The sequence below is a fragment of the Pleurodeles waltl genome, chromosome 7 (assembly GCF_031143425.1).
Source record: "Pleurodeles waltl isolate 20211129_DDA chromosome 7, aPleWal1.hap1.20221129, whole genome shotgun sequence".
Lineage (NCBI taxonomy): Eukaryota > Metazoa > Chordata > Amphibia > Caudata > Salamandridae > Pleurodeles > Pleurodeles waltl.
In genome coordinates, this window is record NC_090446.1 from 1,136,237,694 (window position 1) to 1,136,252,375 (window position 14,682).

The window sequence follows — 14,682 nt, forward strand, 5'->3', positions numbered from 1 at the left end:
TTTGTGAACAGACATGCTTCTGGTGTTCAGAACTCAACCATCTTTCTTACTGCTGACTATTCTGATTCAAGCATGTGAATCTATGAAAGATACCACAATACTGGAGAAGAAAATAAGCTACTTACCTGTAACTGTGGTTCTCCAGTATTGGTATCTTTCATAGATTCACATGCGACCCACCCGCCTCCCCATAGGGGCTCACCTCTTTAATTTTCATGTAATCACTAGTGCAGAGAAATCTGAGAGACTGAGCCTCTGTGCTGAGGATTCTAAAGGGGTGGTCTCGCCTGATTGGCTGAAGTTTGGGCTTTTTCTAATGAGGCTGATAGTTACAAAACTGAATGTGTTTTTTCCTATTGACTACAGTGGGAAAAAAAAAAAAAAAAGAAGTTTTTTCTTTATTTATTTATTGCTTTCTATGTACCGTGGGACTCCCACTTCGACGACGGGGAATGATTCAAGCATGTGAATCTATGAAAGATACCAATACTGGAGAACCACAGTTACAGGTAAGTAACTTATTTTCTTATGCAATCACTGTTACTATCCTTGAAAATAGTGGGAAATTCCCCTTTGGCAGACACAACCTACAGCAGAAGCCATGCTTTAGTTTTGCGCACAGAACATTCTGATAGCGTGCACAAAATAATGGAGAAAGCTTATAGTTATTTTGAGGCTGAAAGCACCTATGCTACGTGAGCACATTTGCAACATCACTCTGCGCACAAACATAAACCATGTTAACTTGCATCAAGGCGCACACTACACACAACATACCTGTTCTTATCAGTGTACGTCAAATAGTCTGTCAGGTATGCTTATTATGGTTAACAATGTGTATGAAAGAGAATATTTAATACAGTACTATCCACCCTATTGTGACCAGGCCATTGCCATGTATAGGCTTAATGTCCATCTCCAGAAATCGTCAGATTTTCTCCCATGAGTCATAAATCTGATAGGGACTTCTAGCTGCAGATTCCTTACATTAGAATTTCCAGGTGTCAGCTTAGAATCTGGAACATTTTGCTGAGCAATACCCCTGCACGCCATTGGGTGGCTCTGTTCGGATTCGATTGGCATCATTGCGTCATAGGAGCTGTCCGTGACATCACGTTCACCTATAAAGGCACCATCCAGTCATGCGTACGTCAGTTCTTTTCTTTCTGTGCCGGTTAAGTGCAGATCTGGTTTAGAGATTATCCCTCTTTCTTTTTTGACAGGCTCTTTTTTCAACTTTTGTGTCAACGTTTTTTCATTTGTGAGAGGATGTCATTGAGGAAGGCTGGATTCAAGCCATGTGGTGCCTACCATCTCGCCATGTTGGTGACAGATCGCCATCTGGTATACCTTTGGTGTCTCGAGCGCGACCACTACTCAGTCATGCTCGGACTGCCAGGCCATGGCTCCGAAAGCTTTGAGGGAGCTATCCCTGAAACTCCTTGTGTCCCGGCAGTCGACATCGGCAGGCACGACTCCAAGGAGATCACAGTCCCAATGGAGGAAAGGGTCGCAGGCCCACTCTAGGAGCTCAAAGTCCTCTTCGTCCCACTCAAGGTCTTCCGGGCACTTGGGGAAAAGGCACAAGAAGAAGACCAAATGGACTTCAACTTCACCGTGGCTGTTGCGGCGAGTCGGGAACATCGGCGTTCCAGGCACGGTTCCACTGAACTATTTCCAGGGCCGACTCTGAGCCTCCACCCCTTTCTGGGAGTCAGAGCGACCCCCGCTCACTTGAAGGAATTTTACAAGGCCGTGTGCTGCATGTTTGAGTGGCCCCGTTGGAGCGGGGTCAGAGAAGGTCCCATCAGGTCCCGTGGCGGCTTAGGCCTCAGCTTCAGTGGGGCCTCAGAGATCCGATTCCAGATCCGGAACATGGCCCGCTGCACACAGTCGAACATGTCTGGCGCCGTTCCTGAAGTCAACGCTCCCGGCGTCATCGATGTCCACCGGTGGCACCAGCCTCATTTTGATCTCAGATGAGCTGGAACGGCATTGCACAATGCAGATTCTGGCACCCACAGGTGCCATATCAATGCATGAGCCTTTGTTAAACCAGCCAGGCACTGGCGAGGTCTCTGGACCCTTTAGAAACCCAGATGGAGCCTAAGGTCTGGTTTGAAGAACTAGAAGAGGTCAGTTGACTAGACACTTGTCCAGATTCTGACTTGTTCTCTCCCCCAACTGTGGCTACAAAGGAGAGGGCGTCTTAAGCTATGGTGGTGCGAAGGGCAGCAGAGGTCCTGGACCTTGAACTGCCCTGGGTGCAAGTCAGGACTAACCTCCTGACGGAGGTGCCTCAGCCAAGGGGCTTCCCCATCGAAACTGAGGCCCTCACAGATGTCCTGCTGGAGACCTGGTCCAAACCCAGCACAGGGGCTCCTGTAAACAGGATAGTTGTCCGCCACCATCGCCCGGTATCGGGTGACCCTAGTTTCCTCAGTCAACACCCTACCCTTGAGTGCTTGGTAGTCCAAGCCTCCACTTCCCAGGGTGGCTTCCCTTCTGCACCCCCCGGATAGGGAATCCAAGAAGCTGGATCAGCTTGCGAAGAAGATGTTTTCTTCCAACAACGTGGTATTGAGGTCATTGAACACCTCGTGCTTATTAGGCCATTTTTCTCACACACTGGGGGATACAGTGGTGCAGGTGCTGCCCCAGGTCCCAGAGGACCCACAGGCCATTCTCTCCCAAGCAGTGAAGGATGGGAAAGATGCGGCAAAGTTCATCATACAGTGTGTCTTAGACACGACTGGTTCACCGGATAGTGCGATTTTGGCAAATCTGGCCCTTTGGCACCACGCCTGGCTGCGAACATCTGGCTTCTAGGAGAAGATGACCAGGCAAACCTTATGAACATGCCTTTTGATGGCTCAGTCCTATTTGATGAAAAGGTAAACTTGACACTGTAGCGCTTTAAGGACTCCCGGGCTATGGCCCACTTCCTTGGGCCTCTCGGTAACCCCCTCATCAACTGTCTGTCTTTCGCCCCTTTCGTGCCACACCACCCACAGGCCAGCCACTGTCCTCCGCCGGGCCAGCAGCTTGTGAGGAGACGCGGTCATGCTGCCTTCAGACCCATAGGGTCCGGCCAGAAGTAGTCCACCATTTGGTTTTACTCTGCAAGAAAGTTACGGCTCTCTTGGCCAAGGGAGCCATAGAAAAGGTCCCGATATCAGAAGTAGGCAGTGGTTGTAATTACTGCTACTTTCTGATATCCAAAAAGAACAAGGGTCTTTGCCCTTTTCTGGATTTGCATAACGTCAGTCTCTTCTTCAAAAAAGAGAAAATCAAAATGCTCAGTGTAGCTCAGGTATTGTCTGCCTTAGACCAAGGAGACTGGATGGTAGTGTTGGGCTTGCAGGATGTGTACTTCCCTATCCTGCCTGCCCACAGGTGTTACTTGTGGTTCAAGGTGGGCCACAAGCACTTCCAGTTTACCGGTGCTCCTCGAGTGTTCAACAAGGTGATGGCAGTGGTCGCAGGTCATCTGCGCAGATTAGGGGTTTCAGTCTTTTCCCTACCTTGATGTCTGACTGTCGAAGGCTCCTTAGCCCCAGACTGTTGTCTCCCACCTCCAGACTGCGGCTAACCTCCTGCACTCACTGAGGTTCACTGTAAACAAGGCAAAGTCACACCTAACTCACTCAAAAACGCTCCCTTTCATTGGAGCTGTTCTGGACACAGTGCAGTTTCAGGCATATCCTCCCGAGCAGCGAGTCCAGCGTAAACAAGTTATGATTCTGAAGTTTCGGCTTCTATCCTGAATTTCGGTGAGAGATACTCCGAGGCTGCTAGGCCTCCGGGACTCCTACATCATGTTAGTAGAATATGCCAGATGGCATATGTGGGCTCTGCAATGGGACCTGAAGTTCTAGTGTGCGCTGCATTGGTGGGATCTCTCCGACATAGTCCAGATCTTGGAGGGAACTGCAGTCAACCGGTTTAAAAACTGCAATTAGCTCAGAGGCAGACTCCTTTCCTTTCCCCAACCAGATCTCTCAGTAGTGACAGATGCATTGCATCTGGGATGGGACGGCCATCTGGTAGAGGTGGAGATCTGGGGACTCTGCTCTCCGGCAGAATCTGGTCACAGTCACAGCTAATAAAAACAGATTATTGTACAGAAAGATCTATTCATCCTCCTTCTGCACTCTCTATGATATCTTTTTAATTATGTCCCTGGCTCAGCAGGGTTCTGCATTGGGCACACTCAAGGGATATCTATCTGCTCTGGCTGCTTTTCTACAGCTGCCTGATCAGCCTTCCTCGTTCAAAGCACCTATTGTACACAGAGTTCTCAAAGGGCTTGTAGATATGTTTCCTCCTTCGCCTTGCCTCAGTGGGACTAAAATGTAGTTCTCACCTATCTAATGTGTCCTCCGTTTAAGCCACTGCATAACTGTCCCCTCTGGCTGCTCACCATCAAGACAGTCTTCTTAGTGGCAATAACATCTGCCCGGAAGGTGGGTGAGATACAGGTCATCCAAACCTCTGTATCTTAAAATGTTTCCGGACAAGGTAGTGCTGCGCACTCTTGCCTTTTTCCTCCCTAAGGTGGTGCAATCATTTCGCCTGGGTCAGACTATCACCCTGCATCCATCTAAGGAAGAGGAGTGACTCCACCGACTGGACCCAAAAAGAGCGTTGTCGTTCTACCTTGACCGTGCAAAAGAGTTCCGGGTGGATGAACAGCTCTTTGTGGGGTACATGGGAGCAAAGAAGGGTTGGGCGGTGCAGAAACTAACTATTTCGCACTGGGTCATTCTCTGCATAAAAGTCTGCTATACTCTGGCCAAGAAGCAGCCTCTTGAGGTCCCGTCGCGCCAGGAGCAAGGCTGCTACCAGTGTTAGCACAATGTCTACCAGTTCTGGACATCTGTCAGGCAGCAACATGGGCGTCTCTGCACACATTTGCCAAACACTACTGCCTGGACAATCCGGTCCACAGAGATGGGCATTTTGCCTGTTCGATCCTGCAGGACTTTTTAGTCTAAAGTGAATTTATCTGCAGCCCACCGCCAGGAGGTTATGGCTTGGGTATCTATTCTAGGGAAGGAATCTGCAGATAGAAGTCTCTATCAGATGAACAAGTTACTTACCTTCGGTAACGCATTATCTGGTAGAGACTCTAGCTGCAGATTCCTTACACACGCCCGTGCCTCCCTGCTCTGAGGACTCATTTACTAGGGTTGATGGTTGTCCCTTTCAGGGCCCTAGTTTTGGCCCAGACAAACCTTGACAGTTTTTTCTGCAGTTCTGGCATAGAAATTTGGGGAAAAGTAACCGACATACACATGCCTGGGTGGTGCCTTAATAGGTGACCATGGCGCTATAGACTGCGCCATTGCTGCCAACGCCGCCACACAAATCTGAATGGAGGCACCCAACGGTGCGGAGTGGTATTGCTCAGCAAAATGTTTCCGATTCCATGCTGATGCCTGGAAATTCTAAGGTAAGGAATCTGCAGCGAGATAGATTCTCTACCAGATAAGGTGTTACCGAAAGTAAGTAACTTGTTCTTTCGGAAGACCTCGGCATTAGCCATATTCTTGTGAGAATTTCTACAAACGAATGGCAATTGTTTTGAGCCTCTCAACTATTATTTACGGATAAAAGGAACCTTTGGCTTTTCAGAGGTTGTCTTTCTTCCTGGGTTTACTTTATCCCAAGGCTGAAACCTCACAGAGGTTACTTGTCAGGATCTGCTACTGTATGGGCTTACTAGGAGACACCTCAGCCAAAGCGGAGGAATGTGATAAATGTCGCAGCTTTTTATCTAGTGTTTCTGAAATTAATGTGATCCTGCTGTAGCGAAGATATTACAAACAGCTCAGCGGACTAAGGCAGACTACTTGACTACTGTCCTGACATACATAAGGGGTTAAAGGTTGAAGTCTCGACTTCACCCATGCTCTTATCACTTACATGGCCCAGAGGGGCAGTTCCTTAACAGCATTACCTAAACATTTACAAAAATATGATTCAGGTGAACTTTCTGTTGTTGACCTTGTTAGTGGCCAATGTTAATCCCTTATCCAGATGATTGTTGAATACCTTGTCTGCACACCCTTGTTGAATCCCCTGTCTGCACCCCCTTCTTCCATCAAAAGCACATAGTTGTACCTCTGTGCTGTTGACATCTTTTCAATAGTCACCCCATTGATACTGCTTCCATGACCTTTTCCTATATCCATTTTTAAGAATTGTTCCTAGGCAACAGACCTTCCATGCCCCCGAGGTGTCAGAGTCACCAAGTGGACGTCCCTGAATGGTATCATAGGCAAAACTTAGTGTAACACCCCATCAAGGGTGCCATAGTGAACAAGACTCTTGTGTGGTATCCGCTATATTGCCATTTAGAAACTGAAGATCAAAGCAGCATAGCACTTGGTTAGCAGGAAAGTTCTCTCTCACAAACCAAAGCCTAGACCTGAAGACAAACTGTAAGATGCATGGGCTGCAAACAAAGGAACGCAGTCTCTTATAAATATGCTATACATTTGCCTTACATACTTTAACATACAAAAAAGCCAGGACTGAGCCAAAGGAACTCTACATGCAGCAGCACAAGACTGGGCTTTTGAAGCAATGGTGGGTATGAAAAGAGTGACCTAGGTGAGCCCCTTCTTTTCTTTCACCTATTTTATAAGTGTAAAAAATCTGTGCTGTTGCCTGCCAACCTAGACATTTCGATAAGACTGAAGTAAGGGAACCTTATTACATAAGTATATGTTTCACTACATCTCCAGTTATAAATTGTGCCTTGGGCTTTTAATTTGAAAAGCTGAGACATGAGTAAGTATGTTTATGTACTTGTCCTTCTGCACCCTCAGTCATAAGATCAAGTGTTTAGCTTTCTCCTTCATTATATGATATTTTGAGTCAGGCAGGTTGGTGGGCAGCATGATTGTGGGCGGGGCACCCTATCACATTATTTCTTTTATTTTTTTTAACTGAACATTTTTTACCTGTTACAGGATGTGCTAGGGATTCTTCCTCTTGGCAGCCCACTCACATCCAGCATCTCCTCCAGCATCACCTCCAGCCTAGCAGCAACCCCACCAAGTCCAGCCGGAATCAGCAATCTACCAGGAATGAATGCAAATGCGCTTCCCTTCTACCCAACAAGTGACACCGTTGAGTCTGTTATAGGTAACGTTGCAAAGGAATTCTCATTATCTCAAGAAAGGACTATAATAGCCAGAGCTTCATTGTATGTCTGTGATGTCACGGAAATGTATTTTCTTGATAGCTCCTCTGGGCACCCATCAGAATTTCTCCCTCTTATAGACAATCCCTTGTGTGTAGATATATAATTAGTCTTGACATAATTGTGTTAGAGGTCAAGAAGGCATGTCTCTGGGTCGAGAGGCAGATGAATAGATTGTGGCAGAGCAAGAGAGACCGCGTGTACTTACATTTATATGCGTGTAAGCAGGAGTTTAGAAAACCCCTGTTTACTGCAAATGGCATATGCTGCAACTGGAGTTTAAAAATTTAATAACATTTTACTGTTTGATACAATTTATATTGCCTGCAGGTAGCTGCAGTAATGTTAATGATATTGCATAGTTCCGGTTGGGTTCTTCATTAAGTTTAGAACTACTTTAATCTGTAAATTTTAAGAGCATGTAGGGTGGAACAAATATTGGTCCATTCCTTTTACAGCAATATAGCTACTCAATTGATTTTCCTCAACTAAAATACCCTAGGCTGCTCATAAGAGGTTTCTGTTGTTGCAGACTATAAGTGAGGGTCTTTGCCTGGGTAATTGTATGGAGTTGAAGCAACTGAGCTAATCTGAAGGGCATCGTTTACTTTAAGTGGACATGCTGCAATTTTTGGAGCTAGGGAAAAGCCTTCAAGGCTGGTATCTGGTAGAGGGTTCTAGCTGCAGATTCCTTACCTTAGAATTTTCCCCAGGCATCAGACTGGATCCGGAAGATTTTTGAGAAGTACCCCTGCTCACCGTAGATGGCGTTGCGTCGTCTGCACCGGTAGTGGCATGCGCAGTACCTATATGGGCGCCACCTCAGCTCGTTGATAGTCCTTTCTTTTCTGTTGCAGATAGCTCTGATCTGGTGTGAGCTACCCCAGAGTCACTTTTTGACTTGCTTTTTTCAACATTTTGTCAAACTTTATGGGTATTTTTCCCCTGGTGTGAAGGATATCACCCAAACAAATGACTAAATTCAACTCATGTGGGGCTGTCACTGGCAAATGTCAGTGCCAAACCCCCAGTTGGTGTGTTTTTGGTGTCTGGAGTGGGACCACGGCTCCAAGACCTCAGCGGACTGCCGTGTCATGCATCCCAAGACGCTGAGGTAGTGATCCCTCAAGCTCCTTGCCTCCCGACATTGGTCAACTTCTTGACATTCAAGGTCCCGTTCTCGCATCAGGTCCCGGAGCAAGTTCCCGACATTCGTCGTCACGCTTCAAGTCGCTGGGGAAGTCGAGTAAGTCCCACAGACTTTAAAAAAAATCCAAGAAGTCGAAGAGATCTTTGACTTTGGAGCGTCTGTTGAAGTCTTCCGTTAAGACGTTGGAGCATCAGCACTCCAGACCCCACAAGTTGGTGGGACCTGGGTGTGCTCCACGCTCCCTTGATCCAGAGAGACCCTGCCTAGTTAAAAGAGATTTATGAGGCCATGCACTTCATATTTGGGCATCCCGGCCCCTCTTGAGTGCCTTTAGGCCCCATGGCATGGAAGGGGTCCCCTCTTGGTCCACAATGGCGAGTCTGTCCTTGGCGCCAGTCGGGCCCCAATGTTCCTCTGGTGGATCCATCAGTGAGATTAAGACCTTTCTTGGCACCCACTGCAGTATCAATTCCACTGACATCCCTAGGCACCAGTGCCCCCGTTGTTATTTTGGACTTGACACAGAGCTGCTGTGTCTGACACCAACTTTGATGTCGACTGGGTTCAGGCTTCTTGGAGGTGAGCCTGTGCCTTATATATTTGACAGGACTAGAGAGGAAGACAAGGTTCTGTGGACCCTTATACTTACCAGATCCCTGAAGAAGAGCAGGAGCCAGACAAATGGTTTGAGGAACCAGTGGATGGCAGTTGGTTAGACACCTCCCTGACACCGGCCTGGTCTCTCCTCCTACTGTGGCTATGGAAAAGGGAACCTCTTGTACAATGGTGATGCTTTAGGTAGCTGAGGTCTTGGACTTTGAGCAGCCCATAGTGGTGGTCAAGACAAACTTATTGACAGAGGTGCTTCTGTTGGGAGTTTTCCCTTCTGAACCCTTTCCTTTAAATGAAACCCTTACAGATGTTCTACTTGAGGCCTGGTCCAAGCACACCACAGGGGTTCCTGTGCATAGGACGGTTGCTGTCACCATTGCCTTGCTTCGGGGGATCCTTGTTTATCCAGTATTGGATCTTTCATAAATTCACATGCTTGAATTATCCCTGTCGTCGAAGTGGGAGTCCCACTGTACATAAAATAGCAATAATTAAAATATTTTTTTTTTTGCCATAGGCTATAATGGAAATACCAGCCACTCATATAGCCTATCCAGGTCCTTTTGTGAAAAGGACCGAAACTTGCCTGCTGGCCAATCAGGCACTAGCACCCTCTAGAACACTCTCCAGAGAAGCTCCTTCCCTCAGATTTTCTACCGCACGTCGTGTGAAGGGAGTCTCCCTGAGCTCTGATCAATTTTCTACTTCTTCAGAAGCTTTTTATCTCTCAGAGAACTCAAAAAATGTTGGATTCTTCTAGAAAAGGCCTTTTCCGCCCTTGCAAGACCTGTGGAAAGAAAAGGCTCCATGTGGATGATCCACATAAAGACTGCTTGTATTGCCTCTACCCACAACGCCAGGTGAAGGACTGCAAGTTATGTTGTACTTTCTCCACAAAAACCCTCATCCGTGAGGGTAGACTCCTGACAAGGCAAAATCCTGTACTTCAGGTGAGGAGAGTGGGTCAGAAAGGCCACACAAAAGGTCCAAATCTGAGGACCTGGGCCAGGCAGAAAAATCTAGAAAGAAGCAGAAATTACATCATGGAAAAGGCTTACAGACTTCAATTTCCTCTGAGCCATCCTCTCCTCTTCAAAAGAAGGAGTCCTACCGTCTTTCTCCTTCCTCGGAGCCTTCTACCTCTAGAAAGGTAACCATTAAAATTAAGTCGTCGACGACACCACCTTCGACGACCGTGACGACGGTCTTTACATCTACCGTCTACACCACCTTGTCGACGAGACCATTGTCGCCGACTACATTGACGTCAACGGTAAGGGCTCCTATTCCCTCTATCAAACCTCTGTCGACGAGGATTCCAGAACGGAGTGCGTCGTTAACAACATCGACTCCTTCGTCGACGAGAACATTGTCGTTGATAACACCGTCAACGAAAGCCCCGTCGACTATAACATCACCAAGACAGCGTCGTCGGCTGTCTCACCGTCGAAGAAGCCGTCGTGGACGAGACCATCGTTGACAAGACCACTGTCGTTGACACCATCGCCGACGAGATGGTAGTTGATGGAAAAATCATCCCTGATTACAATACCATCGACGACATCATCATTATTGGCACCATCTACCATGCCACTGGTGCCTGTCAGACAGATAGAGGCTATTCCTACCTCTTCCAGGTCTCCGGATCTTCGGGCCATGGTCAGGATCACATCTCTGCCCAGATCAGAGATTTATCCCACAGACACGTCTCCAAGCAAGGTGTCAAATTTAGTACCCAGTCATCTACTAGACTGGGAGGAATCCGAGGAGGGTCCATTCGGAGATGCGCACAGCCCATCACAGCTACACGTTAAATACCAGGAAGAGGACGGCGATGATGAGTATGACCAATACCAACCATATTACTCACATCAAGAATGCTATTACCAACCAAGTGAGCTCCGTCTCTGCTACTAGCCTCCAAGGCTACAAACGCTTGCTTGAAGTTATTCCACAGTTTGGGGCTAACAGTAAATCTACAGAAGTCGGTCACACTTCCCTCATGCAGAAGAGTCTTCCTGGGTGCAGAATTAGACACCATCAAGAACAAAGCACATCTCACTCCGGCAAGGCAGCAGAAGCTAACCAACTTAGCTGTCAGAATTTCCACAAAAGAGTTTGTTTCAGTGCGACTGTTCAAGTCGCTTCTGGGCATGATTTCCTCAGCCTTTGTCCTAGTTCCACTGGCAAGGCTGAAAATGAGACCGTTACAAGAAGAATTACAACCCCAATGGACCCAGTCGCAAGGGTCCTTCGACGACTTAATAACTGTCACGCCAAAGATTCGGCAGGCGCTGAAGTGGTGATCTCAGACCAACCATCTCTCCCAAGGTCTTACGTTTCTAACACCAGTGACAGACTTTATCATCACCACAGACGCTTCCTTGGAAGGCTGGGGAGGCCATTTACAAGACATGTGCATTCAGGGAAGATGGTCCAATCTTCAGAAGGGAATGGACATAAACCTGCTGGAACTGAAGGCGATCCATCTCACGCTCAAGGCTTTTCTTCCACGCATTGCAGGGTCCTCAGTGTTGGTCAGGACGGACAACACAACAAGTATGTTTTATATCAACAAGCAGGGAGGAACAAGGTCTCTCTCCCTCTCAAGGGAAGCTCAGTCTCTTTGGGACTGGCTCACTCTGCACAATATTTGCCTCAGGGTGGAGCACCTGCCAGGGGTCAACAACGCCCTAGCGGACTCTCTCAGCAGGATGGACGACAACTGCCACGAGTGGGATCTAACATCCAGAACATACTCTACGGCATCTTCCAACGATGGGGTCAGCAGATCCTAGACTTGTTTGCCATCAACCTGAACACCAAATGCCAGTTCTACGCCAGTCGATACCCAGTCGATACCCACTCCCGGGGTCGTGGGGAAATGCTTTTTTGATGAGATGGTCTGGGAACTTTGCCTACGCTTCCCCCCCCCTTCCCGTTGATCCCCAGGCTCCTCAGGAAAATGAAGTCCGAATGCTGGAAGATCATTGTCATAGCCCCCAGATGGCCCAGACAGTACTGGTACACAGAGCTCCTACTCCGGTCCGTGGCCAATCCAGTCCACCTTCCTTGCAACCACGACCTTCTCACGAAGAATCAGGGTCTAATTCTTCATCCCGATCCAACTTCTCTTCAATTGCATGCTTGGCTCCTGAGTTCAGAGAGTTTCAGGGTATGAACATCGATCAGGAATTCAGAATGATTTTATCTAGGGCACGAGCAGCGAGCACAAATAAGACGTACAAACTCAAATGGAAAAGATTTTGTGTTTGGTGCTCTCAGAACAATTTCCACCTGTTACAAATTAAGCCTGAACAAATTATTTCATATCTGCTCACACTCTCTAAGGCTGGTCTTTGCCATGCATCAGTCAAGATTCACCTAGCAGCTATAGCCTCCTATAGGCGATCCGCTGAAATGCCCTCAATCGGCTCATCCAGAATCATTAAGCAGTTCATGAAAGCCCTCTTCTGCACTTTCCCTCCGGTGCGGCTACCTCCGCCAGAGTGGCATCTCAATATAGTCCTGTCCCAGCTCATGAAAGCTCCTTTCAAACCTATTCACAGGGCGGAACTCAAGTCCATCACATGGAAAGTGGCAACCCTGCTTGCTCTCACTTCCACCAGAAGAGTTGGTGATATACAGGCTTTTACGACTAAAGAACCTTTTCTGTTTTTTTCTGATGACTTCGTTATGCTCAGGACCAACCCCAGATACATTCCCAAGGTACCATCTTCATTTCATCTCAATGAGCCCGTGATACTACAAACCTTTTTTCCAAATCCAATTACAATCGCAGAAAAAACTCTACATTCTTTGGACATCAAACGATGCCTCAAATTTTACCTTCAAAGTACCAAACAAATCAGGAAATCAGATCAACTCTTGGTATCGTATTCTCTTGGACGACAAGGAACAGGGGTCACCAAGGCCACTATAGCCCGGTGGATTTCCTCTACAATTCAGTTCTGTCACACCAAAGCAGGAAAACCGTTGACTGGGCGCCCGAGAGCCCACTCCACAAGAGCAGTCTCCACATCGGCTGCTTTGTTTCAGGGTATTGCCCTGGCTAAGATATGTCAGGCTGCGACATGGAAGACTACGCACTCCTTTACGCAGCACTATTGTTTGGAGTCCTCGCAGAGAACTGATTCTCTAGTTGGACAAGCTGTTCTTTGTCATCTCTTTCGTTAAGGTGAGACCTTTCCTTGGTTGTGTAGAAACTGTTTGATACGCAAATAGTCCATAATTGCTATGCAATATACTTTGACATGCTTCTATATATCTATGTATGTCGTTTTTTATATATATGTGTGTGTGTGTGTGTGTGTATATATATATATATATATATGGGTATGTGTATATGTGTATATATATATGTGTATATATATATATATGTATGGATGTTTAGTATATATGTGTATATGTACATAGAATTATCTATATTTGTTTGAACTTCATAATACAGGATTTCTGAGCTAACTATTTCTTAAAGGTTGTAAAGGATTTCCATGCTCGCACCCTCCATCCACTGCGAGTATAATGTTTATCAGCAGTACTGCTGGCTACTCAGATTCAAGCATGTGAATTTATGAAAGATCCAATACTGGATAAGAAAACAAGTTACTTACCTGTAACTACAGTTATCCAGTATTGATATCATTCATAAATTCACATGCAACCCACCCTCCTCCCCTTAGACGCTCGCATTTCCTCTCAGGTTATAATCTTTTCACTCTCGTGCTGGAAAATCTGAGGGAAGGAGCTTCTTTGGAGAGTGTTCTAGAGGGTGCTGGTGCTTGATTGGCCAGCAGGCAAGTTTGGGTCCTTTTCACAAAAGGACCTGGATAGGCTATATGAGTGGCTGGTATTTCCATTATAGCCTATGGCAAAAAAAAAAAATTGTTAATTATTGCTATTTTATGTACCGTGGTACTCCCACTTCGATGACGGGGATGATTCAAGCATGTGAATTTATGAAAGATTCCAATACTGGATAACTGTAGTTACAGGTAAATAACTTGTTTTCTTCCTCACCCAGCACCCCACGCTGGTGAGCTTGGTAGTCCAGGGCTCCACATCAGTCAATCAAACAGTGATTTTTGAAGCGTGGCTAATCACCCATAGGGTCTCAAGGCGCTGTTTGCGGGAGTGCTGCTCAATTAAAGAGGATTAATCTATGATTAATTCCTTCGCGTTCCCTACCACTCCACCTAATAGGAAGTCCAAGAGGCTGTCCAACTTTGGCAAGCAAGTGTTTTCTTCTGCTGCTAGCACTGCAGTCGATGAACACCACATGCCTTTTGGACCCTTACTCCCAGGGCTCAGTTTGGGCAAGTGCAGCCCAAGCCTTAGCCTTATTTACCCAGGCTATTGCTGATGAGCACTGTAGAAAGCTGGCTCTGTATATACTATACCAAAATGAGGTATAGTGTGCACAGAGTCCAGGGGTTCCGCAGAGGCTAGAGTATATCATACTAATGTTCTCTTTTGTGGTAGTGTGGTCAAGTAGTTAGGCTTATCGGTGGGTAGTGCAAAGCATTTGTTGTACACACAGAGTCAAGAAACGAGGCACACACTCAATTACTAATTCCAGGCCGATTGTTATATATAGCAAAAATATATTTTGTTACTTTATTTCTAGAAGCAGAAGGTCCTTGGTGCAGGTAAGTACGGCTGTTAATAGGCATCAAGCATATGTATC

At 46.8% G+C, this 14,682-nt stretch overlaps 1 protein-coding gene across 4 annotated transcripts in view; it reads left to right on the forward strand.

The window, feature by feature from the left end:
- UNK (unk zinc finger) overlaps positions 1 to 14,682 on the forward strand; it is an 890,253-nt gene that overhangs the window by 601,732 nt on the left and 273,839 nt on the right. For all 4 annotated transcript variants that reach the window (XM_069200175.1, XM_069200176.1, XM_069200178.1 and 1 more), the window contains exon 11: positions 6,981 to 7,155. In XM_069200175.1, coding sequence (XP_069056276.1) covers positions 6,981 to 7,155 — 175 coding nt within the window. The remainder of the gene's footprint in view (positions 1 to 6,980; positions 7,156 to 14,682) is intronic.